This window comes from Grampus griseus (assembly GCF_964374135.1).
Source record: "Grampus griseus genome assembly, chromosome: 19".
In the NCBI taxonomy this organism is placed as follows: Eukaryota; Metazoa; Chordata; class Mammalia; order Artiodactyla; family Delphinidae; genus Grampus; species Grampus griseus.
Window position 1 is genome coordinate 13605651 of NC_139013.1, and position 27882 is coordinate 13633532.

At 47.4% G+C, this 27882-nt stretch overlaps 1 protein-coding gene across 1 annotated transcript; it reads right to left on the bottom strand.

The window, feature by feature from the left end:
- Window positions 1-1098: 1098 nt before the first annotated feature.
- Window positions 1099-27735, bottom strand: SPINT2 (serine peptidase inhibitor, Kunitz type 2). The gene is made up of 7 exons (XM_082677142.1): window positions 27301-27735; window positions 8764-8934; window positions 5499-5552; window positions 4201-4254; window positions 3474-3635; window positions 3078-3113; window positions 1099-1749 (listed from the first exon to the last, which is right to left on the bottom strand). Exons 1-7 carry the CDS (start codon window positions 27404-27406, stop codon window positions 1583-1585), a joined length of 750 nt encoding a protein of 249 aa, XP_082533268.1. The 5' UTR covers window positions 27407-27735; the 3' UTR covers window positions 1099-1582.
- Between the last annotated feature and the right edge of the window lie 147 nt (window positions 27736-27882).

A 27882-nucleotide genomic window follows, 5' to 3' on the forward strand; every position in this document is an offset into this window, starting at 1 on the left:
TGGGTCATTAAAAAAAAAAACGTGGTATGACCAAAATTTTTTTTTTTACGATTTTTTTCCCTTTTTGTTTTTAATTAAATTTTTTTTTTTTTTTAATTGTGGTACGCGGGCCTCTCACTGTTGTGGCCTCTCCCGTTGCTGAGCACAGGCTCCGGACGCGCAGGCTCAGCGGCCATGGCTCACAGGCCTAGCCGCTCCGCAGCATGTGGGATCTTCCCAGACCGGGGCACGAACCCGTGTCCCCTGCATCGGCAGGTGGACTCTCAACCACTGCGCCACCAGGGAAGCCCAATTAATTTTTTATTTATTTTATTTTGGCTGTGTTGGGTCTTCGTTGCTGCATGCGGGCTTCCTCTAGTTGCGGTGAGCAGGGGCTACTCTTCATTGCGGTGCGTGGGCTTCTTGTTGCGGTGGCTTCTCTTGTTGCGGAGCACGGGCTCTAGGCATGCAGGCTTCGGTAGTTGTGGCTCACGGGCTCTAGAGTGCAGGCTTAGTTGGGCTTAGTTGCTCCACGGTATGTGGGATCTTCCCGGAGTAGGGATCAACAAACCTGTGTCCCCTGCATTGGCAGGCGGATTCTTAACCACTGCACCACCAGGGAAGTCCCTAAGGCCGAAATTTTTAAAAAGTGAAATAGAATAAGAAAATATCAGAGCTTACCACAGGTGGTAAGGCTAAGTCTTGTTTGGTGAAATTTTATGGGCACTCAGTTGGAATGTAAGATGTATTTCATTCAAGAAGATCTGAAAGGGGCTTCCCTGGTGGCGCAGTGGTTGGGAGTCCACCTGCCGGTGCAGGGCACGCGGGTTCGTGCCCCGGTCCAGGGGGGATCCCGCATGCCGTGGAGCGGCTGGGCCCATGGGCCATGGCCGCTGGGCCTGTGCGTCCGGAGCCCATGCTCCGCAATGGGAGAGGCCAGTGAGGGGCCCGCATACCGCAAAAAATAAATAAATAAATAAAAAAGAAGATCTGAAAGATGCTGTTTTTTTAAGAAGTCTGTTTCTGGAATGGGACATCTCATGTAGTGTCCTGTGGTAACTTTGGTAGAGTTTAAATTAGCAGTCCCACAAAGAAAGAAAGCACATGCTGAAATTTATTTTAAAAGGGAAGGCCATTTTTATTAAACTTGTACATTTAACTTTCTTCCTTTCAGAATCCTAATTAAAAAAACTTATGTTTCTGCTTACTTAAAAAAAACAAACAGAAAACAAACAAAGGAAACTATTAAAACATCACTTTTGTGATGGGAAAGGAGGCAACAGGATTCAACATAAGCTAAGAAAACTATACCTGGAGCAAAGAAATAAATTGAAGAGGAACCGACTCCGATCTAGGGCTAGAACATCTGCAACGTGCACAGCCCTTCACTAAGAGAATTTCCAAAGCAAACCCATCCCGGGAGACCAGGGAGCAGCCCTCTTACCTTCTGGATTAACAAACAGGCCAAAAGCCCTAATGATCGCGCAAATACAGACAAATCACTCTATTTGAAAAAGCACACGTGTTCGACACTTGTCTCTCCTCCCTTCGCAGATTCTCTTAACAGGGGGTTGAGGAGGGCAGCCCCTTGGCGACAGGGCGTTCACAGGACGTAAGTGTTCTTCACCAGGTGCTCCTTGTCGTCCCCAGAGCTCCAGACAGTACGGAGGGTGCGCTCCTGGTTCCTCCGCGCCACCCTGATCAGGCAGACCACGGAGGCTCCCAGCAAGAGGAACAGGACCATCACGAACAGCCCTGCCAGGACCACCACTGTGGATGAGAGAGAGGCCTCAGAACCAGCAGGATGAGGCGGGCCATAGCCAGAGTGTCCACGTGGGCTTGGGAGGTAGACCAGCAGCCCTTGGGCCAGACGTCGCCCCACCCCAACCCAGAAGGCTCTGGAGAACTGACACTGCTTGACAGGAAGTCCTCAAGGAGAGTCCCTACAGTCTTGAGAAGTAGGTTCCTGAAAAAAGGAGGTGCTATGCTATGTGCACATGGACAGAGTGGCTCCTTGTGTTCCTCCTTTTTGAACAAAAAATCCCCACTTCAACTCTGTACTACCCTGCCACCTCTCTGCGGCAATTTGTACAGGAAAAGCACACACCTCCGGTGTGTGTGTGCAAACACACACCCCCCTCCCCCAACCAGCCACAGAGAAAGATGTGGCCCTGCAGTTGGCTGGGGTGGCTGCCTGTGGAATGAGGGAAGGGCAGAGGCATGGGTATATTCGGAGCAGGGCCGGGAGGGGACCCTCATGCTCCTAACTGCCCAGGTAGATTTAATAGTGGTTGTGCCACTGCAGTCCCACTGGTCAGTTAAGATGCTTTTTCTTCAGGTGGGGCTCCACCTAAGGAATGTGGCCTCCTATGGCAGCTACCCGGCTCCCTCTCCCCGCTTGGCTGCAGAATTGGACAGGGTCGATTCACTCTCCATCTCCAACCGTCCAGATCCTTATGCCTGGCAAACCAGGTCCCAGTTTCATTTCTCTTCTAAAGCAGAGCAGACACACAGGCCAGGCCTGGACTCCTTAACAGGGAAACAGGTGGAAAGAGGCCAAACCAGTGTGGCAGGTCTTTTGTGCAAACACTACCATCCATGATTCAGGCTCAGAATCAGAAACAAAAGCTAGAGGAGGCCTAGCCTCCTTGTCAGACCAGACTGCTTGGGGACAACAGCACTGGCTGGGGCCATGCTCCACCCACACATGACAAGGGCTTTCCACCTTCCTTTGTTATCACCCATGACCAACTCTGTACACCCCATGGCAGTAAAGTTCCCCCCCAAAACCTGGAGTTAGTCCCAGGCCTGCGTGCAGCAGATCCCACACACCTCAAACAGGAGGAGGTGGCCCCAGTCACCCCCAGGCTGCCTAGGCAGAGGTGGCCTCACTCCTAACCCGTTTATGTACACTGTACAGTGGGACAAACATCCACCACATGTTCCAAGCTGCCTGGCTGTTCTCGTGCAGAAACACGACTTTCTAACAAAACGATGTTTACAGTGAAGGATGATGTGTCCAAGACAACATGAGCCTGCAAAAAACACAGCTGAGCTTAGTCAAGGCAGGCAGGTGGAGGGGGCAAGAGGCCGTTTACCTTTAGTGCGGGGCAGGGCAGGATACAACTGCTTGCCTGGAAGAAAACACACAACCCTGAGGTCAGCTTTCAGCCCTCCTCCCCTCACAGCTGCAGCCACCTGAGGATTCCCCTCAGCCCTGGGCCTTCACGCTCTTTCTGAACGGCTTCTTCCAGCTCTTCTGAGGGTTCTGAGACCTTGCCACCCCAGTAGGGACCTAGGACACATGTGCCCAACAGCTGGAGCCACAGCCCACCCCCTTCCCCACCAGGGAGCCAGAGAAGACTAACGGCAGAGTCCAAATGACAGCATTTCCAAGGCCTTCATTTTAGGGATGAGGAAAGGGACTGGTGTCCTCTCGGGAGGGTTCATCTGCCCATGGTTGTTTCTTGGATTTAGGAGTCAGGCAGACTCACCGAAGCAGCGCTGCATGCACTCCTCCTTGGAGAGGTAGCTGTTTTTATTGCCCCGGCATCCGCCGTAGATGAAGTTATCACAAGAGTTCTTCTCGGCATTAAAGTACCAGCGTGGGAAGGATGCGCGGCAAGGCCCAGTGATGGCCTTGGCAGTGCAGTGTTCTGGGAGTGAGACAGCCCAAGGGATACAAATTAGCAGGGCCCAGGAGAGGTGAATGGAGCTAGAATGCTCCCAAGCAGTCATATGACTGCCAGCCAATGGGGAAAACATCTCTCTGTTAAAAGAAACTTGGCCATTACAGCGGTGGCCATTCTGGCCCACATTTTCAGATCTCTTTCTCTTTATGGCCAGACTACACTGTTACGGAGGTTATTCTATGTCAGTCACTGTTGTAGGCTCTACATGTGTCAACTCGGTCTCTGAACTTTCAAGAGAGGTCTGAACTAGGCCCCTCATTTCATAGTCACGGACTCTGAGGCAGAGCTACAGTATCCCGTGGGCGCAGCTGGTGGGAGGCAGAGCCTGCACGCCACTGCTGCCTCTCGAGCAAAGCTTCCCAAGGGTGTGCTGTGTCACATCCTGCTTCCTGCTGCCCCAGGGCATCCTCATGAGTCCTAACACCTGGGAAAGGTCGGGAAGCCCTGCTCTACAATACCCTTAATGGAAATCCTCAAGTGTGTCTCAATTCCCAATTAAGTAAGAAAACATGTTTTTTAAAAGTTATACCTTCATAGTTGAAAATATCACTGGACAGGTCATCAGAATCCTGCCTTCTGGGAACTGAAACACAAACATCCATGTCAGGGAGGCTGGAATGGACACAGGGCACATCGCCTAGCTGGGGCTGAGTCTAAAAGGGCCCACTGAGGTACCTGGAAGGGAGTGGAGCCCCTCTCTGTGGGCAGCTTTGCTCCATCACCTCCCAGTCCTAATGGGCTCTACGGCACACACAGAATGAATGCCGGATGGGGAAGCCTGCCTGTCACCTCAGGGGTTACTATGGAAACTAATCCCAGCCACAGTTTCTGGGGTGATGAGGAAGACCAGAGGTGTCCACTCTCTGACACAGGGAGGAGGGTCCCTTATTCTCTTGGGGGAATTTTCTTCTGAAACAGGACAGAAACCAGAGTTACGATGCCAGTGCCCCATGGCTCTGCATGACCTTGCAGAGGCCAGCTTGGGAATAAGCAATGAACCCAGGCAAAGCAATGGTCAGGACAGTCACAGGATTCCTAGCCTCACTCTCACGTGGGTGCTGATGTCAGAGTCAAAGGACCAGAATCAAGACTGCAACCAGTGTGTGGCCAGTGGCTGACTGGGGGCCATCCTCAAATGGGGTAGGGGGGGACTCTCTCCCTCCACAGCAGGTCTCACCCAGCAGAACCCACTGCCTGGGGACTGGCCTTTGGGAAAGCTGGACTGGACTTACGAGTGCATCTGAACCACTCACCCCCGGCTCCTGATGCAGAGTCCTTTAAGCATAAAGGAGGAATGGGGCAGCTGCTGTCAGCACTACAAAGCAAGCTAACACAAAGCTCCAGATCAAGAACTGCAGTGGGAACGGAGGCGGGGGTGGCAGAAGACAGAGGACTCTTAGCACAGGGAGGGAGATGGACAGCAAGGACGACACGGAGCAAAGGAGATACAGCAAGCAAGGAGGTGGGACAGGGCAGTGAAGACAGCACGAAGGCTGAGGCCAGGGGACTGGAAGCCAGCCCAAAGCGGGGGAAGGGGTCTGAGCCACATGCAGCAGTAGCCACAATCCCTTATCCCCCAGGAGGAAGCTGAGGTCAGCCAGGAAGCACTGTAGAATCCCTCAGCCCTCTTGTCTGCTGAACTCCCCAGCGGAAGGATGCTGGCCAGGAGCCAGAAGCTGGCAGCCCAGGCAGAGTCCCTGTTCGCCAGTTCTGAGTAAACAGAACCAGGAGGTGGAAGCCCTTGTACAATGCCCAAAGTAAAAATGTCCTTTCACATTAGCCATCTGGATGGCCCTCATTCCATCCTGGGTCTTTTTAAGAACTTACCACTTGGGACAGAGGAATCTGCTCCATTCCTGGACAGTTCATTGACGGTGTTCACTACAAGAGGACAAATAAACAGCACAGTGAGAAAGTGTACCTCCAAGATTGCCTGGTGAAACAAAACAAGCTGTATCCCTGAGGAGGCTTGGTCCTGTGTGCCTCTCACAGCGACTCCCATTTCTCCTTTATGTGGGCCCTTCAGTGCACATGCTGGACCACAAACCTGCCAGAACTTGGAAAATAAGGAACCAAGACTGCCCTTGTGGGTTAAATTTTAAGATCAACCAGCTGGGAATCCGAGCAAAGACGTGTGAAATGACATTATAAAAAGACAGAATGGCTTCCAGGGCCAAATAACCTGTGGAACTGTATTAACTCACCCAATGAATTAAAAAAGTGAAGGGCGTGGGACTTCCCTGGTGGCGCAGTGGATAAGACTATGCGCTCCCCAGTGGTTAAGAACCCGCCTGCCAATGCAGGGGACACAGGTTCGAGCCCTGGTCTGGGAAGATCCCACATGCCACAGAGCAACTAAGCCCGTGCACCACAATTACTGAGCCTGCACTCTAGAGCCCATGAGCCACAACTACTGAGCCTGCATGCCACAACTACTGAAGTCCGGGTGCCTAGAGCCCGTGCTCCGCAACAAAGAGAAGCCACCACAATGAGAAGCCCGCGCACTGCAATGAAGAGTAGCCCCCGCTCGACACAACTAGAGAAAGCCCGTGCAGCAATGAGGACTCAATGCAGCCAAAAATAAATAAATAAGTAAATAAATAAATTTATTTTTTAAAAAAAGATGCAGGTGTGTTAAAAAAAAAGACTATGCGCTCCCAATGCAGGGGGCCTGGGTTCAATCCCTGGTCAGGGAACTCGATCCCACATGCATGCTGCAACTAAGAGTTCGCAGGTCACAACTAAGGCGCCCGTGTGCCACAACTAAGAAGCCCACCTGCCACAACAAAGAAGCCTGACTGTTGCAACTAAGGAGCCCATGTGCCACAACGAAGACCCGGCACAACCAAATAAATAAATAAATATTTTTTAAAAAGTGAAGGGTGTGCTCAGCACTGTGAATGTACTTCATGCTACTAAACTGTGCACTTAAAAATGGTTAAATGCTAAATTATACGTTATGTATATATATATATTTTGTGTGTGTGTGTATGTGTGGTACGCGGGCCTCTCACTGTTGTGGCCTCTCCCGTTGCTGAGCACAGGCTCCAAACGCGCAGGCTCAGTGGCCATAGCTCATGGGCCCAGCCGCTCCGCAGCATGTGGGGTCCTCTCAGACCGGGGCACGAACCCGTGTCCCCTGCAACAGCAGGCGGACTCTCAACCACTGTGCCACCAGGGAAGCCCGCGTTATGTATATTTTATCTTGCACACACACAAAGCTAAGAGCGTGGGTGCAAGTGCAAAAAAGGGAGCGCTGGCAGGGTCCAGGAGGGAGGAACTCTCCCTTGTGCAGAGGCGCGGGGCTGGCCTAACCTGATGCCATTACACATTCCCATCACAAACCAGCTCCTCCAGTTCTGCCTCTCCCCTCATCAAGCAATGTTCTGGGAATGTCGCTGAGAGGTTTGCCTACACAAACTAAGGGTGAAGGCACAGGGACAGAAGTGTCTGGTCCCTTTGGTGGTTCTGGTTCTCATTATAATTAATTAATAAACTGGCATTCTCATTATCATTTGGTTCCCTACAGAGCTTGCCTGCCTGGGAGAAAATATGTTGGCAAAGAGAACGCCTCAGGAGCTGTGCAGTGCGGCCACGCTCGGATGCCAGCAAATGAGCTTTCCGGGACGTCAAGGCTGGGGCCAGACTCTGGCTTGACCTCTAGGAAGATAGATAGCTGTCTGCCTTCTCCCAGCAAAACACTACACCCTGTGGCTCCTTGCAGAGACATCCCGCCTTAATGCCCACTGTCCACTGCTTGTGTTCTTAGAACTTAACTTTCCCCCTGAGAAACCAAGGAGTAACCAGAACGGCATGTACATTTGCTACTGTCAACTCCTGACTGGAAAAGGACAGAAAAGGTAGCAAAAAACACTTCCCCTTAATTCCTTCCCTGACACTGGATCACAGCTGATGGCGGAAAACCACATACAATAAATGGTATTTTTCTCCATCACCATCTGGTAAGGTTGCCAGTTGCCCCCCCACCCTGCCCCAAAACAGACGAGGAACTCATCTGTACAATCCAAAACTAATACCAGCCACCTCGGCTCTCCAAACACTTGTTGAGTGCCTTCCGGGCACTGGGCACACAAAGATCAATAAAATGTTCCTCAAGGCACTCAGTCACTGCTGGGCTTGTGTGTCTGTGCATTATGTTTTAAACCTCAGTTCACAGCCAAGACCACTGATGTCTTCCTCTCTTTACACACAACTTTAATAAGCTTATCTGATTTCTGAATGCAGAGTTCAAAGCCAAGAGAGATTACAGCCAGTGCGGTGAGCACTGAGGGCACCAGCACATTCTGACACAGAATCATAATCCAGAGTCCAAACACTGACATCAAGCTGTCAGGAAAGGATGCAAGAAGTCCCGTAACAATGTTAAGGAAATCGCCAATGAAAATCTTTGACAGTTTGGCTGGCCCAATCTGCGGGTCTCTGGAACACCTAGGAAGGATCAGGCCCCAGAGGGCCAATATCACACTGCCATCAGGTCTCAAGGAGTCCCTCGAGGCTCCGTTCAGAGCCAGTGCACACTGTTGTGGGGCCTTAGGTTTTTATTTACACTGGGAGGCTCTCAGGGTCAACATTATCTTGATTCCACAGAGTCACTCACGAAGGCTGAGAGAAGGATGGATTCCAGAAGTATGTTCTAGTTTTAACTTGATTCATAACTTGGCTGGCTGGGTGAGCTCCTCAAGTCATTTGTCCCAAAGGTAAAAATAACCCAAATGCCCAGGAAGCAAGGAGGGCAGCCCATCTGAGTAGACCTGGAGGACTCTGCTCATACCAGGCCTGGCGTGGGACCTGCTCTCAGTAGTGGGAGAAGGGAAGTTGGGGAGAAGATGCAGTCATGTCACCCCTCCCCTGGCTCCAGTCTGCGGCCTACTCTCCCCTTTCTGGGAAGAGGAGGGAGGATACCGCTGTGAAACCACCGTGTGGGCGACCTTCACACTGTGCCTGTTTCTTCTGCTTTTAAAAACGTCTCCCAGTTTCAGCAGTGAAGAACTAGCAAAGAGCAAAAGGCAGTTATGTCCCAATTAATAAAGTGTCTCTAGATAATAAAACTTCCCCAACAGCACTGTCTTACCTGTGACACCAGCACACTTTGCAAGACACTCCTGCTTGGTCATGTAATTATTGTCATTCCCTCCACAGCCTCCATACACAAACTGCTGGCAGGATCCATCAGTGACATTGTACCACCACCTAGGGATGGAGGCCCGGCATTTTCCCACACTCTTCGAAACTCGGCAAAAATCTAAAACACAACGAACCAGAGACCAGTTAGCTTGGCAGGGCAATTCTGGCAAGACAGAACATGCACAGACCTGTAGGAGAAGGCCCACAGCTTTCCAGAGCCCCAAGAGGAGAACCAGAGCCTTAAGTTTCAGCACAGTTCCTCTGTGAGCTGTTTCTGAAGTGTCGCCATCAGGCCTACCTAGTGATTCCTTCTTTGTATAGGAAGGCATCATCTAACAACAAAGACACCAACCCACCAGACTGAACTGAATTTCAGTTGCGTGTTGATTTGGTCCCTGCCCCCATTATCAAACACACACACATCCAGTATAGAAAAAGGACTTTCAAAGGCAAAAAACCAGACTGCAGGATCCTTCTGGATATGTGCCCGTCTCACTGGGCCAAGGGGAGCTTAGCACTGAAAGGCCAGAGCTGGGACTTCCCTGGTGGCACAGTGGTTAAGGATCTACCTGCCAATGCAGGGGACAAGGGTTCGAGCCCTAGTCTGGGAAGATCCCACATGTCACGGAGCAACTAAGCCTGTGCACCACAACTACTGAGCCTGCACTCTAGAGCCCACGAGCCACAACTACTGAGCCCACATGCCACAACTACTGAAGCCCACGTGCCTAGAGCCCGTGCTCCACAACAAAGAGAAGCCAGCGGGCTTCCCTGGTGGCGCAGTGGTTAAGAGTCCACCTGCCGATGAAAGGGACACGGGTTCGTGTCCTGGTCCGGGAAGATCCCACATGCCGTGGAGCGGCTGGGCCCGTGAGCCATGGCCGCTGAGCCTGTGCTCCGCAACAGGAGAGGCCACAACAGTGAGAGGCCCGCGTACCGCCAAAAAAAAAAAAAAAAGAGAAGCCAGCACAATGAGAAGCCCGTGCACCACAACAAAGAGTAGCCCCCACTCGCTGCAACTACAGAAAGCCTGCACGCACCAAAGAAGACCCAAAGCAGCCAAAAATTAATTAATTAATTAATTAAAAAAAAAAAATGAAAGCCCAGAGCTGGCAATGCACGGTCAGGAAGGAAACGCACGGCCTGGTGCTCTTAGCGCCCCACAGAAGGACCCTTCCTAACTTTTCCTGTCTACTCTCTGCCAGGATAGGCCACTTCATAGTCAAATTACCACAAGAGCCTCAGAAAGAAGCTCCCTAATGTTAGTTCCCCCAACTGCCAACCTTCCAGAGACAACTAAGGTCACTCCTCTGCTTCGGCGCTTATGATGGCTCCCCCAATCTGAGCACACCAAGATGGGCTGGGTTACAAGGTGTCCTAAAATCTGGCCCCACTCTAGTACAAGGAAAACAGAACAATGTTACAATTGCAGCCAGATAGATCTGCCTGCAGAAGGCCTAGAAATCTGCTCTCTCTTAAAAAGGGACAGATAAACAAGTGCTGGAGGTATCACCTGCACTAGAATGAAACTTTCTCCTGGAGGAATCAGGAGGATTGAAAGCAACTTGGAAAGGGAGTAACTTGACCATGTGATTCAACGTGTGCTCTGCACCACCATATCACCCCCTCCTGGCATCACGAGTCCACATCACCTCTCCCTACACCCTGGCCTCCTACATCTCTGCCTTCTGGCATCAGGGCATTCCACCCTGCCCTGGGCCTAGCACAGGGTGCTTCATAAACATCTCAAATAAAAACATCCTAGGGCCCAAAACTTGGTTATATGCTGTCATTTACTCCTCCCTAGTTGTTTTCATGTTTGCTAGGTTTACCTCACCAACTAGGGGATACCTTTCGAAAGCACAGAGAGCAGGATTTGTGCTTCTCTTGCGTCTCCCAAAATACATCACAACGATGGGCAAGAAACCAAATGTTCCACAAAACATCTATCTATGGACAAAAAAGGTTGGTGCTATGCAAAACAAACACCCCAAGAAACTCACACACACACCAATAAATCACAGGTAACTAGTACAGCAGAAAAAGCATACTCTGAAGTAAAAAAAATGCTCTGTTAATTTGCAAGCAACCGTCAATGAAACCACCAGTTAGAAAGTATCTTATCTGGGGACCTCCCTGGTGGCACAGTGGATAAGACTCCGCACTCCCAATGCAGGGGGCCCGGATTCGACTAGATCCCACATGCATGCCTCAACTAAGAGTTTGCATGCCACAACTAAGGAGCCCACCTGCCGCAACTAAGGAGCCCACCTGCCGCAACTAAGGAGTCCATGAGCCTCAACTAAGATCCAGCACAACCAAAAAAAAAAACGTACCTTATCTGGATACTTCATATGAATGGAATCATACGATATGTTCAGAAAAGGCAAATCAATAGAGACAGGAAGTAGATTAGTGTTTGCCTGGTGTTGGGGGTGTGGAGCGGAGAATGACTGCAAATGGGCACAGGGATGGATCTTTTGGGGCTGATGGAAATGTTCTAAAATTGGATTGGGGGGATGGTTGTACAACTCTGTAAATGTACCAAAAGTCATTGGGTTGTATACTTTTATTTATTTTTTTTGTGGTACGCGGGCCTCTCACTGTTGTGGCCTCTCCCGTTGCAGAACACAGGCTCCAGACGCGCAGGCCCAGCGGCCATGGCTCACGGGCCTAGCCGCTCCGCGGCATGTAGGATCTTCCCGGACCGGGGCACGAACCTGTGTCCCCTGCATCGGCAGGCGGACTCTCAACCACTGAGCCACCAGGGAAGCCCTGGGTTGTATACTTAAAACAAGTGATTTTATGGTATGTAAATACTTTACTAAATCAGTTTTTTTTTTAAATAGGCCCAGGCACCTTTTGTCCATATAACACATCAACCAGAACCAGCTGGGTGTGCACCTGGAACAGGTACTTTTGACAATGTGCAAAGGTCACAAAACAAACGCAATCAACAAGGCCCAGGGAAGACACGGAAGGAGAAGAGTTCTTTGGTATATATTTCTGCCCAATCCACATGGCTGTCAAATGCCAGAGGCAGCACTGCTAAAAACAAGACAAGATGGAGAGGACCCACACGTGATCCACTTATGATCCCAAACTGAAAACAACATCAAGGCGGGAGCACCCCACTGCTGCCGAGGTTTGGCAACAGCCTATCCAATGCCCTGCCAAGCTGAGAGCCCTGGGGATCATTGACTGCTTTGTGTCCTTGCTTCCTGAGCAGCTTCACGTACAATCTTTTAAACAAAAACCCTGAGGGGGGAATTGTACACTTTAAATAGGTCAACTGTACAGAACGTGAATTATGTCTCAATGGAAACAAACACCTGAGAGGGGCCAAACAAAGCTCAAGCCAGCCAGGTGGGAACTGCCAGACACCACCGCAGAGAATGCAGCAGGGCGAACACAGTATAAAGGGTGAGAACTGGGTGGCTTTTCATAAGCAAGGGTGCCAGATACATTCTGTGCAGGTATAGAAGCCTGAGGGTGCATAGAGAGGAAGAGGGAAAAGCTCATCTAGGGATGGAGGGCAGTTACCTTGGTGAAGTAAACACTGCACAGAATCTGGCCCTCATCTTTGTAGGCTCAGACAGGCACTCTCAGTGCCCCAGAGCTGATGAGGCACAGGGATGCTGATCTTATTAACAAAGCACACAGGAGGATACTGAGAAAATAACTGTCCAGCGGGGCGGATGTGTACCAACATACCACCTCGGATAGCAAGCTGAAATGGAGCAGGTGACTTGGAGTCACAGTAAGGAAGTTTTCCGTAGGATTCCTGTGAACTTACTCTCTACTGGGATCTACCACGCAGACTAGAGGCTTGCAGCAGACAGCTCGGGAAGCGCTTAGGTCAAGAGAGCACAGTCAAGGTCTGCCTCTGGAACACTTACTTTTCTGACTTCCACCACTGACCAATGCCTCTTCCTGACTGGACCATTCTTTCTGTAGATGTGATGGTTCCTTCATTATAAATTTTGTGGGCCTCAGAGGCTATTCTGTCTCAGACGGCTGCTCATATCTGCTGTCAATGATCACACATTGATCTCATAGTTTAAGTTTCAGAAGCAGCCTTATTTTCAGTTTCAGGTTGCTTGGGTGGGGTAGGAGGGGATGGGGGTGACTTCATTTTTGTCCCAGGAGAATTTAGAAATGTCTCTTTATTAGGAGAGAACCTGGACTAAAAACACAGTATATCTGAAAAGACAGAATGCTGACAATTGTTGAAGCTGAGTGATGGTCTATGGGCACTCATAAAACTGTTTTCACTCCTTTGTGTACATTTGAAAATTCCTATAATAAAATCAGAAAAAAGCTAATCTCTTTATTTTGTTTTTATTTTTTTAAAATTGGGGTAAAAGCTGACCTTTTTAAAATAAATTTAATTAGAGTAAAAGAGCTCTAAGGAGCAGATTAGTTGGCCAAAGCTAGGTTCAATTAAGATGAAATTTAACCACACACTTACTGTGTCAAGACAGAGTCCCTTCTCTGAGTATGGAGGCTCCTTGTCAAATGGAGAAAAGTCTCATTTTGTCACATGCTTTTACTAACTAAACTGCTTTTAAGCTTCCATCATATACATTTTTACTCTCTAGGCTTAAGGAAGTAATCTCATGAAAAAGGATTTTGTTTTTGTTTGCTTGCTTGGTTCGTTTCAAAGGAGAGAATGTTCCTTTACGAAACACAGGCCACATGTTGTTCACCTCACTCCAAATAACATCAGTGCATTTTCTCTTTTGTTGTTCTCCAAAAATCTTGTACAAAAAGCCAGAAATACTTTAGTATGTAAGATGACTTCCATGACTTATCACCTTCCTTAAAAAAACTTCAGGGCTTCCCTGGTGGCGCAGCGGTTGAGAGTCCGCCTGCCAATGCTGGGGACACGGGTTCGTGCCCCGGTCCGGGAAGATCCCACATGCCGCGGAGTGGCTGGGCCCGTGAGCCATGGCCGCTAAGCCTGCGTGTCCGGAGCCTGTGCTCCGCAGTGGGAGAGGCCACAACAGTTAGAGGCCCGTGTACCACAAAAAAAAAAAAAAAAAAAGTCAAAAAAGTCAAAATACTATACTTTGGTAGACCCAGCTTAAAATCAAAATGAACCAAAATGCAGAGCATGACTTATTTCTTGACACCCCATTTCATTGCCTTCACTAAGCTTGATGCCAGGCACATTCTATGCACGATTTCTAATAGTCACAATAAAACTGTGACTCATGCAGTAACACCCCCACCCCTGCCCTTTACAAAGCAGAACACTGAGGCTTTGGGTAGGTTAAGCTAAGCAAGCAGCAGACCTGTATATGAATTCAAATGGGTCTGATCAGAAAGCGCAGGCACAAACAAAACGACTCCTTGGATGGAAAGAAAGAAAAAAACCACTATAGTGACAGGCAGTGGGAAAAACATGAAACTGAAGTTGCCTAAAAGCCAAAACATTCCTCAAGGCTTCATCACAACTGGAGGGCTCACCAAGGCCAGGCCCTCTGCTATGCCTGTTTATGGTGACACTCAATGACAGGGTCATAAACAGCCATACCAAAGAACTGGCCAAGGCTGAGGGGGACTCGGTTGGAAAATTTTCAGCAAGTTATTCCTTAATAAATAACTGTTCTTATTAAGAGATGACGAAATGATATACTGGTCTCAGAATAGTTTTGGAAAACATTCATGAAAAATATGTTTCAAGTTCTATTTCTGTGCTCACAAATGCTAGTGCAAAATTAAATATGTTCTATAAGTTTTCAAAACAGAATAAGAAAAACAGGGAAAAGTTGAAGGGCACCAAATTTGGATACACTTGCTTCAGAATATGGAAAAATGGAATTCCTGCCTTTCAGAAACAGTAACATTCTCTTGGAAAAGTATTAAAAATGGTTAAAATCACACATTATCTGACATATGAACCTAAATTACAAAACCCTGGCAGGCATTTTGAACACTGGCTATTACAAAATTGCCAAACAGACCGGTCTTTGTCATAGAAAACAGGTTTCTCTGGTTCTAAAGTTGCTTGAGCTTTTTTTAAAATTTATTTATTTAATTTTGGCTGCGTTGGGTCTTAATTGCTGCGCGCAGGCATTCTCTAGTTGCGGCGAGCGGGGACTACTCTTCGTTGCAGTGTGTGCGCTTCTCATTGCATTGCTTCTCTTGTTGCAGAGCTCGGGCTCTAAGGTGCGCGGGCTTCAGTAGCTGTGGCTCGCGGGCTCTAGAGCGCAGGCTCAGTAGTTGTGGTGCACAGGCATAGTTGCTCCGCGACATGTGGGATCTTCCCGGACCAGGGATCAAACCCGTGTCCCCTGCATTGGCAGGGGGATTCTTAACCATCGCTCCACCAGTTAAGTCCCTTGATACATTTTTTACTCCTGTGGGTGCTATAAACTGAAGAACACCAACTTCTTGCCTCACTGTATACTAATAAGAAAGCCCTGGATCACATCACAAGCTGGGAGCCACTCATGAAATGGTCCTTTTCCTCCCCTCATCTGTTTTCTCTAGAGCGAAGGTCAGTAAACTTTTTTAATGATGGGCCAAATAGTAAATACAGGCAGAATAGTGTGAAATCATGCAGAGCAATGGGAACAATCATGATTGTTCCGTGACCTTTAAAATGAAAAACTGTGGGCTATAAATGTATAGAATAATAAAAATAAATAAAATAAAATGAATATTTATTTAGTACACTATAAGTTAAAACATTAGAAATTTGAGAATTGGGGCTTCCTTGGTGGCACAGTGGTTAAGAATCCGCCTGCCAATGCAGGGGACACGGGTTCGATCTCCAGTCCAGGAAGATCCCACATGCCGCGGAGCAACTGTGCGCCACAACTACTGAAGCCTGCGCACCTGGAGCCCGTGCTCCGCAACAAAAGAAGCCACCGCAATGAGAAGCCCGTGTGCATCAACAGACCCAACACAGCCAAAAATAAATAAATGAAATAAATAAGTTTATTTAAAATAAAAAAAAGAAACTTGAGAATCGAAGTGTTTAATCTTCTTTGTAAATAAATAAGTCACCAAGAGTAGTCTATACAGTGCTTGTGAAGGTCTTTACTCATATAACTCATGATACAGAGCAAGCATCTTTTCAGTTCGCCTTAGTGAAGTGTCACACCTCTTTCTAGGTTTGGATCAGCTTCCAACATTTTATCCTTTGCTCTTTCAATGACACAAAATTGCTGAGAGTTGCTTGACTTTTTGTGGAAGTTTCTGCCAGCATTACTTCCACTGGATCATCCTTTTTTTGTCACAACTACTTTCCTCATTTCTGTCGATAAGCTCCTCTGGCTGCATATCTGGCCTCAAATGGCAAGCAGTGTCAACATTCCCACAGTTAACGCATTCTTCTATCACTCCATTTATGTTCAATTGGAATTTCCCTTCCAGCGTTATCACTTTTTCTCTTTGCTACACTTTGGTGCTTTTTTTGGCCAACTTCCTCTAGTGATTAACCATTTTTGTAAACTGTCATGTATACTGGGAAACAAGGAAGCAACACAACTACATGCTTTGCTGTGCATGAACTGAGTAACAGATGTGCAGTGACCAATCACTATGCATATGTGTAATTTACACAATGATTTGTGACTGAAGAGCTAGTAGCTGAAACTTGTTCTGTACCCAAGTACTCACAGTTAATATATTGTAGTAACTGAAATCTGTGCATGTTGAAAACTGTGCAAAGCATGGACTGCCTTTCTTTCAAGCTTCACGGGTCACCTAGCCTAACTATTCAACTCTGTCATGGTAGCATGAAAGCAGCCTAAGGCAATATGTAAATGAACGACCATGGCTGTCATTCCAATAAAAATTTATTTCATATAACTTTTACGCCTTAAAATATTCTTTTGATTTTTTTCAACTATTAAAAAAACGCAAAAGCCATACTTAGAGTGTAGGCCATATGTAGGCAGTGACTACGAGCTGCAGTTTGCCAATCACTTCTTTAGAGAGTGTTGCTAAAAACACCCTGCTCAGATTTTCCACACCCCCCACCCCGTCATGTCACAGAACTCAGCAGTCCTACAGGTGTGGTCAGATGCTATCACATAGACTCCTAGGGCTCACATTTCTATGACAACACTGACCACGCCTTCCTCAGGTTAATCCTTTGCCAAAAATGCTGCAGCACACCCTTCCATCACTAAAAACAGCTCTACTCTTTTCATTAAAGCCACTTAGAATTCTAAGGATAATGGCCAAAGAGAAATGATTTGCTACAATAATCCTCAGACATCTGAAAATACTATTTTATACAAAAAAAAGGAAAGCATACAGTTCATTCCTCAGTAGCAAAAAGCAAACAAGGAAGAATCAATTAATTCAAGAGTTTCAAAGAACTATTTGTGGCAACTATTACCACATCCACAAAGGGCTTGGTGCGCACAGACCTACAATAACTGAAAATTCACCACCAGAACACCCTGTTCGTGCTAGTGAAATAACTTGTGAGACATCCACATAATCGAATACTCAGAGCTGTTTAAAATAGACAACTGGGGCTTCCCTGGTGGCGCAGTGGTTGAGAGTCTGCCTGTCAATGCAGGGGACACGGGTTCGTGCCCTGGTCTGGGAAGATCCCACATGCCGCGGAGCGGCTGGGCCCGTGAGCCATGGCCGCTGAGCCTGCGCGTCCGGAGCCGCAACGGGAGAGGCCACAACAGTGAGAGGTCCGCGTACCGCAAAGAAAATAAATAAATAAATAAAATAAAATAGACAACTACGTATGTGCTGGTATAGAAAAGTGTCTGAGAGAAAAAAAGCAAAAGAATGTTTTACATATTATGATTCCTTTTTAAATTTTTAATTTAGATATGAATCTATCTTTAGGGAAAGAGACTAAAGGAGGGAGAAGCTTTTCCAGTTTTTCTTTTCCATCTGTATCTTTTAGTAAAATTTGAGTATTCTAATTTTGTGAATTCATTACTTTTATTTTCTTTAAGGGTTTTATCTGGAGAGTGGATTATAGTCATCACTTTTGTTTGCTTAAATTTTTCAGTTAAATTTTTCATGGTAAATAAAACTGAATGTACTAAATTCCCTAGTATCTTGAACAGTAGTAAGCAACAAGTGTTTGGTGAATAGCTAATATATGTAAATAGGGCGATCATATAATTTATCCTCCAGATCAAGACACTTTTCAGAGTGAAAAGGGGTATTCTTTTTTTTTTTTTTTTTTTTTTGCGGTATGCGGGCCTCTCACTGTTTTGGCCTCTCCCGTTGCGGAGCACAGGCTCTGGAGGCACAGGCTCAGCGGCCATGGCTCACGGGCCCAGCCGCTCCGCGGCATGTGGGATCCTCCCAGCCCAGGGCACGAACCCGCACCCCCTGCATTGGCAGGCGGACCCTCAACCACTGTTCCACCAGGGAAGCCCGAAAAGGGGTATTCTTAATAGTTACCGTGGGAAACACAGTGGCATAAATTGGAACCCTCCAAGGTAAACTGAGCTGAGTAGCCATCCTACATAGAAGGCACCCACTGGGAATGTAGTCCTTGACCTCCAGGGGTTTACAATTAAGTTAGAGCCACAAGACTGGCTTGGATAGAAGAAGAAAAAGAAAATCACCCAAGGTAAAATATTACAATCACACCCTAAATTCAAAGAGCTTGTAAGCCACACAAGGTACAAAGGAAATGAGCAAAGGCTCTGGTATAGGGAAGTGACACAATAAGGAAGAGTCACTTGGCAAAAGTGTGCAGGACAGATGAGAGGACAGGGCCTGTAGGAAGCTGTTCTGGTAAAGGACCAGTGTGTGCAGGAATCCCTGGCTGCCTCTTACTAGCCCACTGTCTTGGGGGGGGGATGGGAGGCAGCTTTCCTAACCTCCCTGCACACCCATTTCCTCATTCATAATAAGGGAACAATAATACATGCAACAAAAATGTATAAACCTCTCAATAAAGCTGGAAAATGTATAAACCCAGTATTCTTCAATTCGGCAAGCCCCATATTCTCTGATTTAGGCCTGGCTAATCAAAAAAAAGTGCAGATTTTAGAGGCTTAGAGTATCTAAATCAGACTCTTGGGGGGCTTAGGAAGATAAGGCAAAGCTCTGATTATAGACCTATCATATCTGTGACATAATTAGAAATATGTATTTGGTCTCTCCCCGCCTGCCCTTCCTGATACAGAGCTCCTAAAACCCTTGTAATTTCCTGAGAGCTGGAGCATGCTCTATTCTAATGTTCGTTCTTGGACCCATGTTTCTGACACAAGAACTAAAACCCTGGCAATCTCTGGAGTAGTACGATTGTCTTTTTGTATGCCAATGAGATGATAGTGGCTGGGGGAGCCCTAGAAAGCTTCAGGGTGGGGGCTGGGGGAATTCCCTGGCGGTCCAGCAGTTAGGACTCCTCGCTTTAACTGCACAGGGCCCTGGTTGGTGAACTAAGATCCCACAAATCTTGTGGCACGGCCAAAAAAAAGGATGGGGGCTGGTTGCCAGAAAAACCAAGGCAAGATTAAAGGGTTGGACCTTTCAGCCCCACCCCCTATTCTCCGGGGAGGGGAGAGGGGTGGAATACTGAGTTAATAATCAATCATGCCTGTGTGATGAAGCTTCCATAAAATACCCCAATTGAAGGGGTTAGAAGAGCTTCTGGTTGGTGAACACATCCACGTGCCAAAAGGGTGGCTCACACAAGGACAGAAGGACAGAAGCTCCTACACTGAGGACCCTTCCAGACCTCTGTCTTCATTTAGCTGTTGATTTGTATCCTTTATAATAAACTGGTAAACGTGTTACCCTGAGTTCTGTGAGCCACTCTAGCAAATTGGATCCAAGGGGGTCATGGCAGCCCTTGATTTATAGCAGGTTGGTGAAAATGACAGGGGACAACCTCGGACTTTGACTGGCATTTGAAGGGGGCAGAGGGAGTCTTACGAGACTGAGCCCTTAACCTACAGAATCTGTGCTCATGCCCTGCGGTTTCAGAATTGAGTTAAATTGCCAAACACCCAATCCATGTCTGCTGAGAACTGCTTGATGTGGAAAAACCCACACATCTTGTATCAGAAATATTCTCTGTAGTAAACAGGAGAGTTTCCTCTTTAAAATTCCTTCAGGTTACAGTGAAAGCTGAAATGTTAGCAAGAGAACTAACTTGAGGACATTATAAATACAACTCAGCCCAAGTTGAAGTGAAGGCCTCTCTGTGTGATTTGTACCCATTCTGGATCTACTTAGTATAAAAATGTTTTTTGACAAGTTTGTTAGCAATAAGTCCCATTTTGTGACACCTAGATTTTTGTTTCCTGCTGTGGAATGCACCATTTATTAATCTTGAGGTTATCTTGACCATGGCCTGTCTGGGAAAGGGCATTTGCTCAATGTAATTTGAATTCACTGGTGAGTAATAAAGTGGGGAGATTCAGCTGGTTTTCCCTCCATAGGTCCCATTGAGTTAAACTCTGTGGACTTGCAGATGCATTTCTTAAAAACAATTCAAATGGAAGGGACTTCTTTGACACAGGGAACAATCATTAAGAGTGTTGTGAAAATTAAAGGCGTTTTTTTACTCCACTATAAGGGCTTAAAACATTTGGCACAAAGTTTTGAGCAAGTAGTAGATATTATATTTTTATGAAGACCAGACTACTGTAGGAACAGTGGGAATGAAGATAAAGAGAAGGATGACACATTTCACTAGTAAGTCCAACTGAATGTGGTGACTGACAGGATAGAGGGGATATGGAAAACCAAAGTACAAACTCAAGTCAGTGAGTTGATCAAACCAATCCAACCATCACTCCTTCCCTTTGTTTTTCTGCTGTGCAACCACCTGCCATGCCTGAAGACACAAAATTCCTTATCTTCACCTACAGTAAGACAATGGCAGACTATCACAGAGATCAAAGTCCTGCAACACTACAGTATCAGGAGATTAAGAGGTCGGAGACAAGAAAATAAGAAAAATTATGCCTTGGTTACCCATTTGGACTTCAAGTTATCTTTTCACCAAGGAATGAGAGAATATTAAAGTTCTGTGTGAGTGAAGAGGTACTGAATACCAGGGAGGCAGATATTCAAGGCTGCTTTAATTCTACTGTGCCAAATTCCGAAGTTGACATTTATTTTACAATCAGTCTTATTTCAAGGTGATCTACAAATCCAGCTATTTTGCTTAGTTGGATAGGTTCTACATACTTGAAGACTTCTGTTTCTAGTACAGAAAGCCACTAACTACCCACGTCCTCTAGGTTGTGGTGCCGGGAAGTTGTCGTTATTAGGATAAGTAATTCAGAAACTTTAAAATAACCCCTAGGTGTTTATGAGGAAAGAACATTTACAATAACAAATCCAACTTAAATTATAAGGCTCATAAAATCTTGTTGTTTTAGATATATAATCTTGGCATTTTAGATATAAAATATTTAGATTTAAAGGTTTACATTCCATAAACTATCAGCACAATGCAAACCACCACCCCTACCCACTGTCACCTCATACTCATCACTCAAGCAGGACTATAAATTCTACCCTTACCTAAATTCATAACTAGAATCACAGTGCTCCATCTGAATAATTTGTAAGGAAGGGCTTCCCTGGTGGCACAGTAGTTAGGAATCCACTTGCCAGTGCAGTGGACACAGGTTCGAGCCCTGGTCTGGGAAGATCCCACATGTCACGGAGCAACTAAGCCCATGCGCCACAACTACTGAGCCTGTGCTCTAGAGCCTGTGAGGTACAACTACTGAGCCCACGTGCCACAACTACCGAAGCCCGTGTGCCTAGAGCCCGTGCTCCGCAACAAGAGAAGCCACCGCAATGAGAAGCCCGCTCACCGCAACTAGAGAAAGGCCGCGGGCAGTAACAAAGACCCAACGCAGCCAAAAAAAAAAACCAAATTTTAGAAAAATGTCCTAAATGTTAAAAAAAAAAAAAATTTGTAAGCAAACAGTAGCTTCAAAGTCTTTCATGGAATTGTCTGTTAATTCACATTCAGGGGTTCTTAACCTTTTTTGAAAAATGGACCATTTTCAGGAACTGATTACAGCTAACAGGCCCTCTACCTAGAGCAATGTTTCTCAACCTTTTTTTCCATTATCACCCCACCCCAGGAGCATTTGTAGACGTGTTTTTCCTAAGCACCACACTAAATTTCAATACCACAGACATATATCTATCTATGTAGCCCTTTGAAAGGTCAAAAACTATTATATCTAGTATTATTTCATCCCCACCCCCACCCCAAACACGCCCTAGACTCTAAATGACTGACCCTGGAATAAACATGGACAAAGTACCACATATGAACTCAGGAACTTCAGATTACGGGGCTTCTGAGGCCAGGGACCCAGGACCCCATTGATGAGATCCATCTCAAACACTTGCCCTCATTTCTAAAATGGCTTTCCAATAATGAAAAATGTGCTTCAAATAAACTTCAAAGTAACTAACTCCAAAGTTCATGGGCCTCAGCATCCAAGTTCCAGCACTCCTTCATAAGTTTTCAAAAAGGTCTTGTCAGAAACAAGTGAAATGACATTTGTGACCAGGATCACACAAGGACATCCATAATCCATACACTAATGCTTCTGGGGTCATTTGCAAATTCCTCATTAGTCACGTGATCATTGGGCCACCAAGGCCTCCTGGGGTTAAGTCATTTCAGTGTGATCCCTGCAGGGTTCTCTCCTGCCTCACATGAATCACAAGCTACCTCACCCCTTATTTGGCCTGTCAGTCTCAGGACGTGGCACACAGAGGTTTGGCTGCCTGGCCAACTACCTGAAGACAAGTCTGAATGTTGTAAATTACTCTGGGGATAGGTAAAATGAGAAACAGGTTGGGGGCTGGCTTTCTCTATTACAGGCTGACTTCTCAAATACTGACCAGGGCAAAGGAATGTTTCTGGTGGCAAGGGTCCACTTTCCCTCAGTGGACCTACAGGCAAGCCCCTCAATGTTCTTTAGGTATAGTCACCATCTGAGCCTCAAAGGCCATGCTTTTAGTACTAAGCACACCAAACCTTACCTTACTTTTTTCTTTTTTTTTAATTGAAGTATAGTTGATCTACAATGTTTCAAGGTATACAACAAAGTGATTCAGTTTTATATATATATATATATATATTCTTTTTCAGATTCTTGTCCATTATAGGTTATTACAAGATATTGAATATAGTTCCCTGTGATATACGGTAGGTCCTTGTTGTTTATTTTATATATAGTAGTGTGTATCTGTTACTCCCAAATTCCTAATTTCTCCCTCCCCCACCTTACTTTTCTTTATAGTACTCATCACCAAGTTATCTATTCATTGTTCATTTATTTATTGTATTATCTTCTTCTCATTACAATGTAACTGCCATGGATTGGGGCGGGAGGGTGTCATCTGTTTCATTTCAGTGCTTTGTTTCCAGGGCCTAAAACTGTGCCTGGCACTTGGCAGGTGTTCAATATGTGCTGAATAAATATTTCAAACTCTCCTGGAACGAAACTGTCTTGCCTGCAAGTTAAACAAGTGCCTCTTCTGTGAAGGACAAGAATACAAGATGCTACTTTGGAGAACTCCCAGCTGATCACCAACACCAGCTGCACTTTCCCTCTTACCTGTCATCTTCTCTTTGGCTACTCAGTTTACAACTATCCATGGGGGTGAGGAGAAGAAAAAGGAGTGGTGACTAATAACATGCTTCTTGGAGATTTACTGGAAAGTTCACTCTTTCAGTCAAAGTTCTGGGGAAACTAATTAATCGAAGAGGTTGATGCACATGGAAGATCACTTCAAAGTGTGGTGGAGGCTCTCACATGAATGCTGCTGCACTTATCTCCAGTGGAAATTCCCAAGAACAATCAACGAAGGGCTACGGGCGAAGGAACCACTAACACAAGTTCTGATGCATACGTTATCGGCAGCAGGAACTACACTTAACTAACCACTCCTAAAAGGAATATTTGAGGTTCTATTCTGAAAAGGAATATATTATCTGCCCTTGTATTGATCGAAATTGTGTATTTGGGGGCACTCCAAATACCAGGACTTATCACCCGAGAAGAGATTAAAAAATCATGCACATTTGTGGCCACCTGATAAGGGGTGTTCCCTAACAACAATAACACACATACACACACTCACTGCACTGTACAATTTATAAGTAGCTATTATGTTTTATCTACCTTTGTTTCCTAAATGGGGCATACTCTTAACATGGGAGTCACAACTCTTAGAAGATACAGAGGGCAGGCCAAGTGAATAAATACAGGCTGAGAAAGACAGTCTTCTTTGTCCTTCCCAAAAGAAGTACTTGGCACCACCCCATGGGTGCTATGTGGGAACACTGGACTGGCACCGCCAGATCTACAAATTTTTCAGGCAAAGCCAAAAATAAAAATATTTCATAAAAAATTATCAATCTTGGAAACTGTACAAGTCACATAAAGCCTGTTTGAGGCCTGCTGGGAACAGCCAGTTTATAATCTCTACGTGCTTCCATGCAGACTAGCACTCTCCCTGAATGCTACGAACACCTGAACACCCACAGAAGTATCAGCTTTCCCCCACCTCCATCTGCAAAGGTCTGGAGTCAGGACACTTTGCCAAGCCTCCAAATGTCCACTGTATCCCACACCCCTTCCTCTCTGCCCTCCACCACCCAGTGCCTCACCAACATTGTCAGTCTCGAGACCATGTGACACTCCTATCACTTGCTTATCACCACATCAGCCCCAGACTCCAGTTACCCTTCATCACCCTGTTTTGTCAGCATCTCCCTTCCCCCAACTCCCGGAGTCTCTGATACTCATGGCCTATCTTAAGCAAAATCTCTCATTTCTTCAATCTCTTCTCTGAACATTCTTGTCACTTTCTTACTCTAACTGAACCCAGCTCTCCCCTGAAGATATAGCTTCTCTCGTGTCCTTCCAAGTGGGCACTGCTTCTACACCATTCTCCCTCCACCCTCAACACCCAGTTATGAATTTCATCATCAGAGTAAATCGTATCCCACCTTGTGGGTCATTTGCTGATCCAGGTCACTACTCCTCACTTCTCCATGATTTTAGCTCCTGGCTCACTGTCACTCCCGCTGCTGCTCCTATCATCATTCTTGGTGATTTCCATATCCAGATAGGCGATCCTCCAACCACCCTGGCCTCTTGGTTCCTAGACCTCTTCTACTTCAGTGATCTTGCCCTCCCTGCAGCCACTCCCTCCCATGGTCACACCTAGACCTTGTCTCAATAATTGCAGCCTCTTCAGAACCTCAGTTTCATGCATCTCCCTCACTGCCCATTGTATCCTAGCTTCCTAGTTCAGTCTCTTCAAAATCTCAGCTCCAACAATCCACTGGCCCTACCACCTTTCCACTACCCCTCAGCCCCCTCATGTCTTCACACAGATCATTATGATCACCCAGCTATACACATTCACTACACACTTCCCCCGCTCCACCATACTCATCTGGAGGTACCTGTGCAGCTGTGTGTGGCTGGAGAAACACCTCACTCTTAATGGATGACCTTGCTTCCTGAGAAAAATCAAAGCAATCAGAAGGGGTGGAGGGATAAAAACTACCTCCTGCCTCAAATTAAGCTGTTGAAACCTTTCATACAAATAGAACTTCAGATAAGCAAGGGCATTAGTTCACCCAGCCAGATAGGAGTACTTCTGAAAGGTCAGTAGGTCCAGCCAGCTGCAACAGCTGGGGAAGCCACTGGGAACAAACAGAAAAGGCCTCTGCAGCCCGACCTGGCTTTGTCAATTACTATTGTGTGACCTTAGGCAAGATCTGTAACTTCACCACCACCGCCAGGTTGTTTCAAGGATTAAGTGATGCACAAGAGCTCAAAGTAAGCAACACATGTTAGCCCCAAACTCAGTTTTGATAAAGTCCCAGGCCAGGTAACTGGAAGGTATATCCTAACATAATTAATTCCCCTAAAAAAATCCAGAAGGGCTGACAAATTCTAGTTCAGACCACAAGAATGATCAACACCTGCATTCCTAATTCCCTGGAGCTGAGTCTCTCCCCACTGGCTCTTAACACTACTCCCCACCCCACAACTCAATTTTTCCTCTCTGCCTCAGGCATAGGGAAATTAACAGTCTTCAGAAGACAGCACAGGTGATGACTTGGTGCACATACATCCTGCTTTCTTTCTTTCCGTCCAAAATGCTGGCCTGTAAAGCCACCTGGCTCCTGCCTATTTTCCCCACTTGGCGTCCTCCTCCAATCCCCCACCTCTCCTGCCCAACACACTCCTGCTCTAGTCACGCTGTCATCTCTTTTCCTCCAGTACCACCAAGCTTGCTCCAGCCTCAAGGCCTTTGAACTCCACTACTTCCAGTTGGATCCTGAAGCCTCTGTGTCGCTGCCACTTGCTCATTCTTCATGTTAGACCTCAGCCGTCACTGTCCTGAGACCTCCCCTGACAACCAGAGCTAAAGTGGCCCCCATCATCTTACATCATCCCTGTTTGTCTACTTCACCCCGCTCAATTACGTCTTAGTAATTTAATACTGCGGTGAATGCTCTTTATTTGAACGTTTACTCCCTGTCTCTGTCTATCCCACTAGAATATAAGCTCTCTAAGTGCAGGGACCTGGCTTGTCTGAGTCCCAACTGTTATCACTGCTGCCAGCACTGCCCCTGACACATAACAGGGGCTCAATAAATTTTGCTGAACCAACGAATTTTTCTTTCAAGAGATCTATTTTCAAAGCCTCCTTGTGGCTGTCTGAAGCAGTAAGGTTAGACCGACACTTGTTCAAAAAGACCTTTCAGGCCAAACTTCCACAGAGTTTAGAGGTTTAAACGGAGCCTTCCCCTCCACCAACCTCTAAGGACCAGGCCAAGGAATCCAAGTCCAGCTTCTCAATGCCAATATTCTTCTTATACCAAGAGGCTCCCCGCCTTGCACCCTGACAAAGTTTTTCCCCCCCAACACTTTTGCTTTTCTTTTCCTTCCTTTGGATATCACTGAGAAACACCCTTGTTCTTGGAGGCATTCTGCTGCAGCTGAACCAGAAAGGTTTCTCAGGAGCCTGCTGTCCAATATCCAAAAAGGTGGGGGTGAGGGCTTCTTTCCTGAGGCTAAAACGGCCACCAGGTCACCGAATCCAAGCCCCGCCCGCTGCGGCTGGCCTCCCTGGACTTTCTTGGAACTTTTCTCTGCCAGGAAGAGGCTGGTCTTCTGTTCGGCCCCTCACCTCCTTCCTGCCACAGGAAGGGGCACTGCCGCTCTTCTTGGTCAACAGCGCGAGTCTCCTCCCTCATTCACAGGAAACTTTTCCCAGGCCGGGCTCCTCCGCCTGTCCTCACTCCCAAGGGCTCCCAAACCTCTTTCCCAAGGTTCAGTCTTGCAACACACCCTGAGCTTCACCAAGTCGCCCCCAACTTCCTCCCCCGCCAATTCTCCCCGCTCAGACCCTGCCCAGGGCCTCCTCAGACCCCCACTTACCCCCTCGACCCTGCCCCTGACGCCCCGCCTTCGGCCTCTCAGCCCTCCACAGCTCCCAGGAGACCCGCCCGGGCCCTCACCTTGGACGCCACTTTCTTCGTCGGCCGCCTCAGCCCCGGAGAGGAGCAGCGATGCCAGCAGGGCGAGGAGCGCCCAGTACCGCCTCAGCCCACGGAGCTGCGCCATGACTGGCTCCACCGGTCCGCCCAGGCGAGGCCTCGAGCTGCTCGCCGTTGGGGTCTCGCGATCAGGTGCGGGAAGACCCTTGCCGCGCACGCGCACTGGAGCGCGTCGCGTTCAGGTGTGCGCGTTCCCTCGCCGCACAGGAAGTCTCCGGGAAGCACCTTTCTCGGTCCTTTGGTGTGCGGACACTCTGCCTCCTGCGCCCACGATGCTTTAGTTCGCTCCTCGCTTGCCCCGGACTCCCCCCACCCTTCAGAACCCCGCCACACCCCCCAGACACTCCGCGGTTGCCAGAGATAATGGCGGCTGCCTCGAAGCTGCTACCGAAGGTGGAAGGCCAGGGAAGGGGCGGGGCGCACCTGGCGAGGCGGGACGCGTTAGAGCGCAGGCGCAGAGAGCAGGCACCTGAGCGGCTGTCCTCCTCCCTGGGCGCACCTGGGTCCGCCCCTGGCACTGGGGTAAAGGGGCGGGACTTGCGT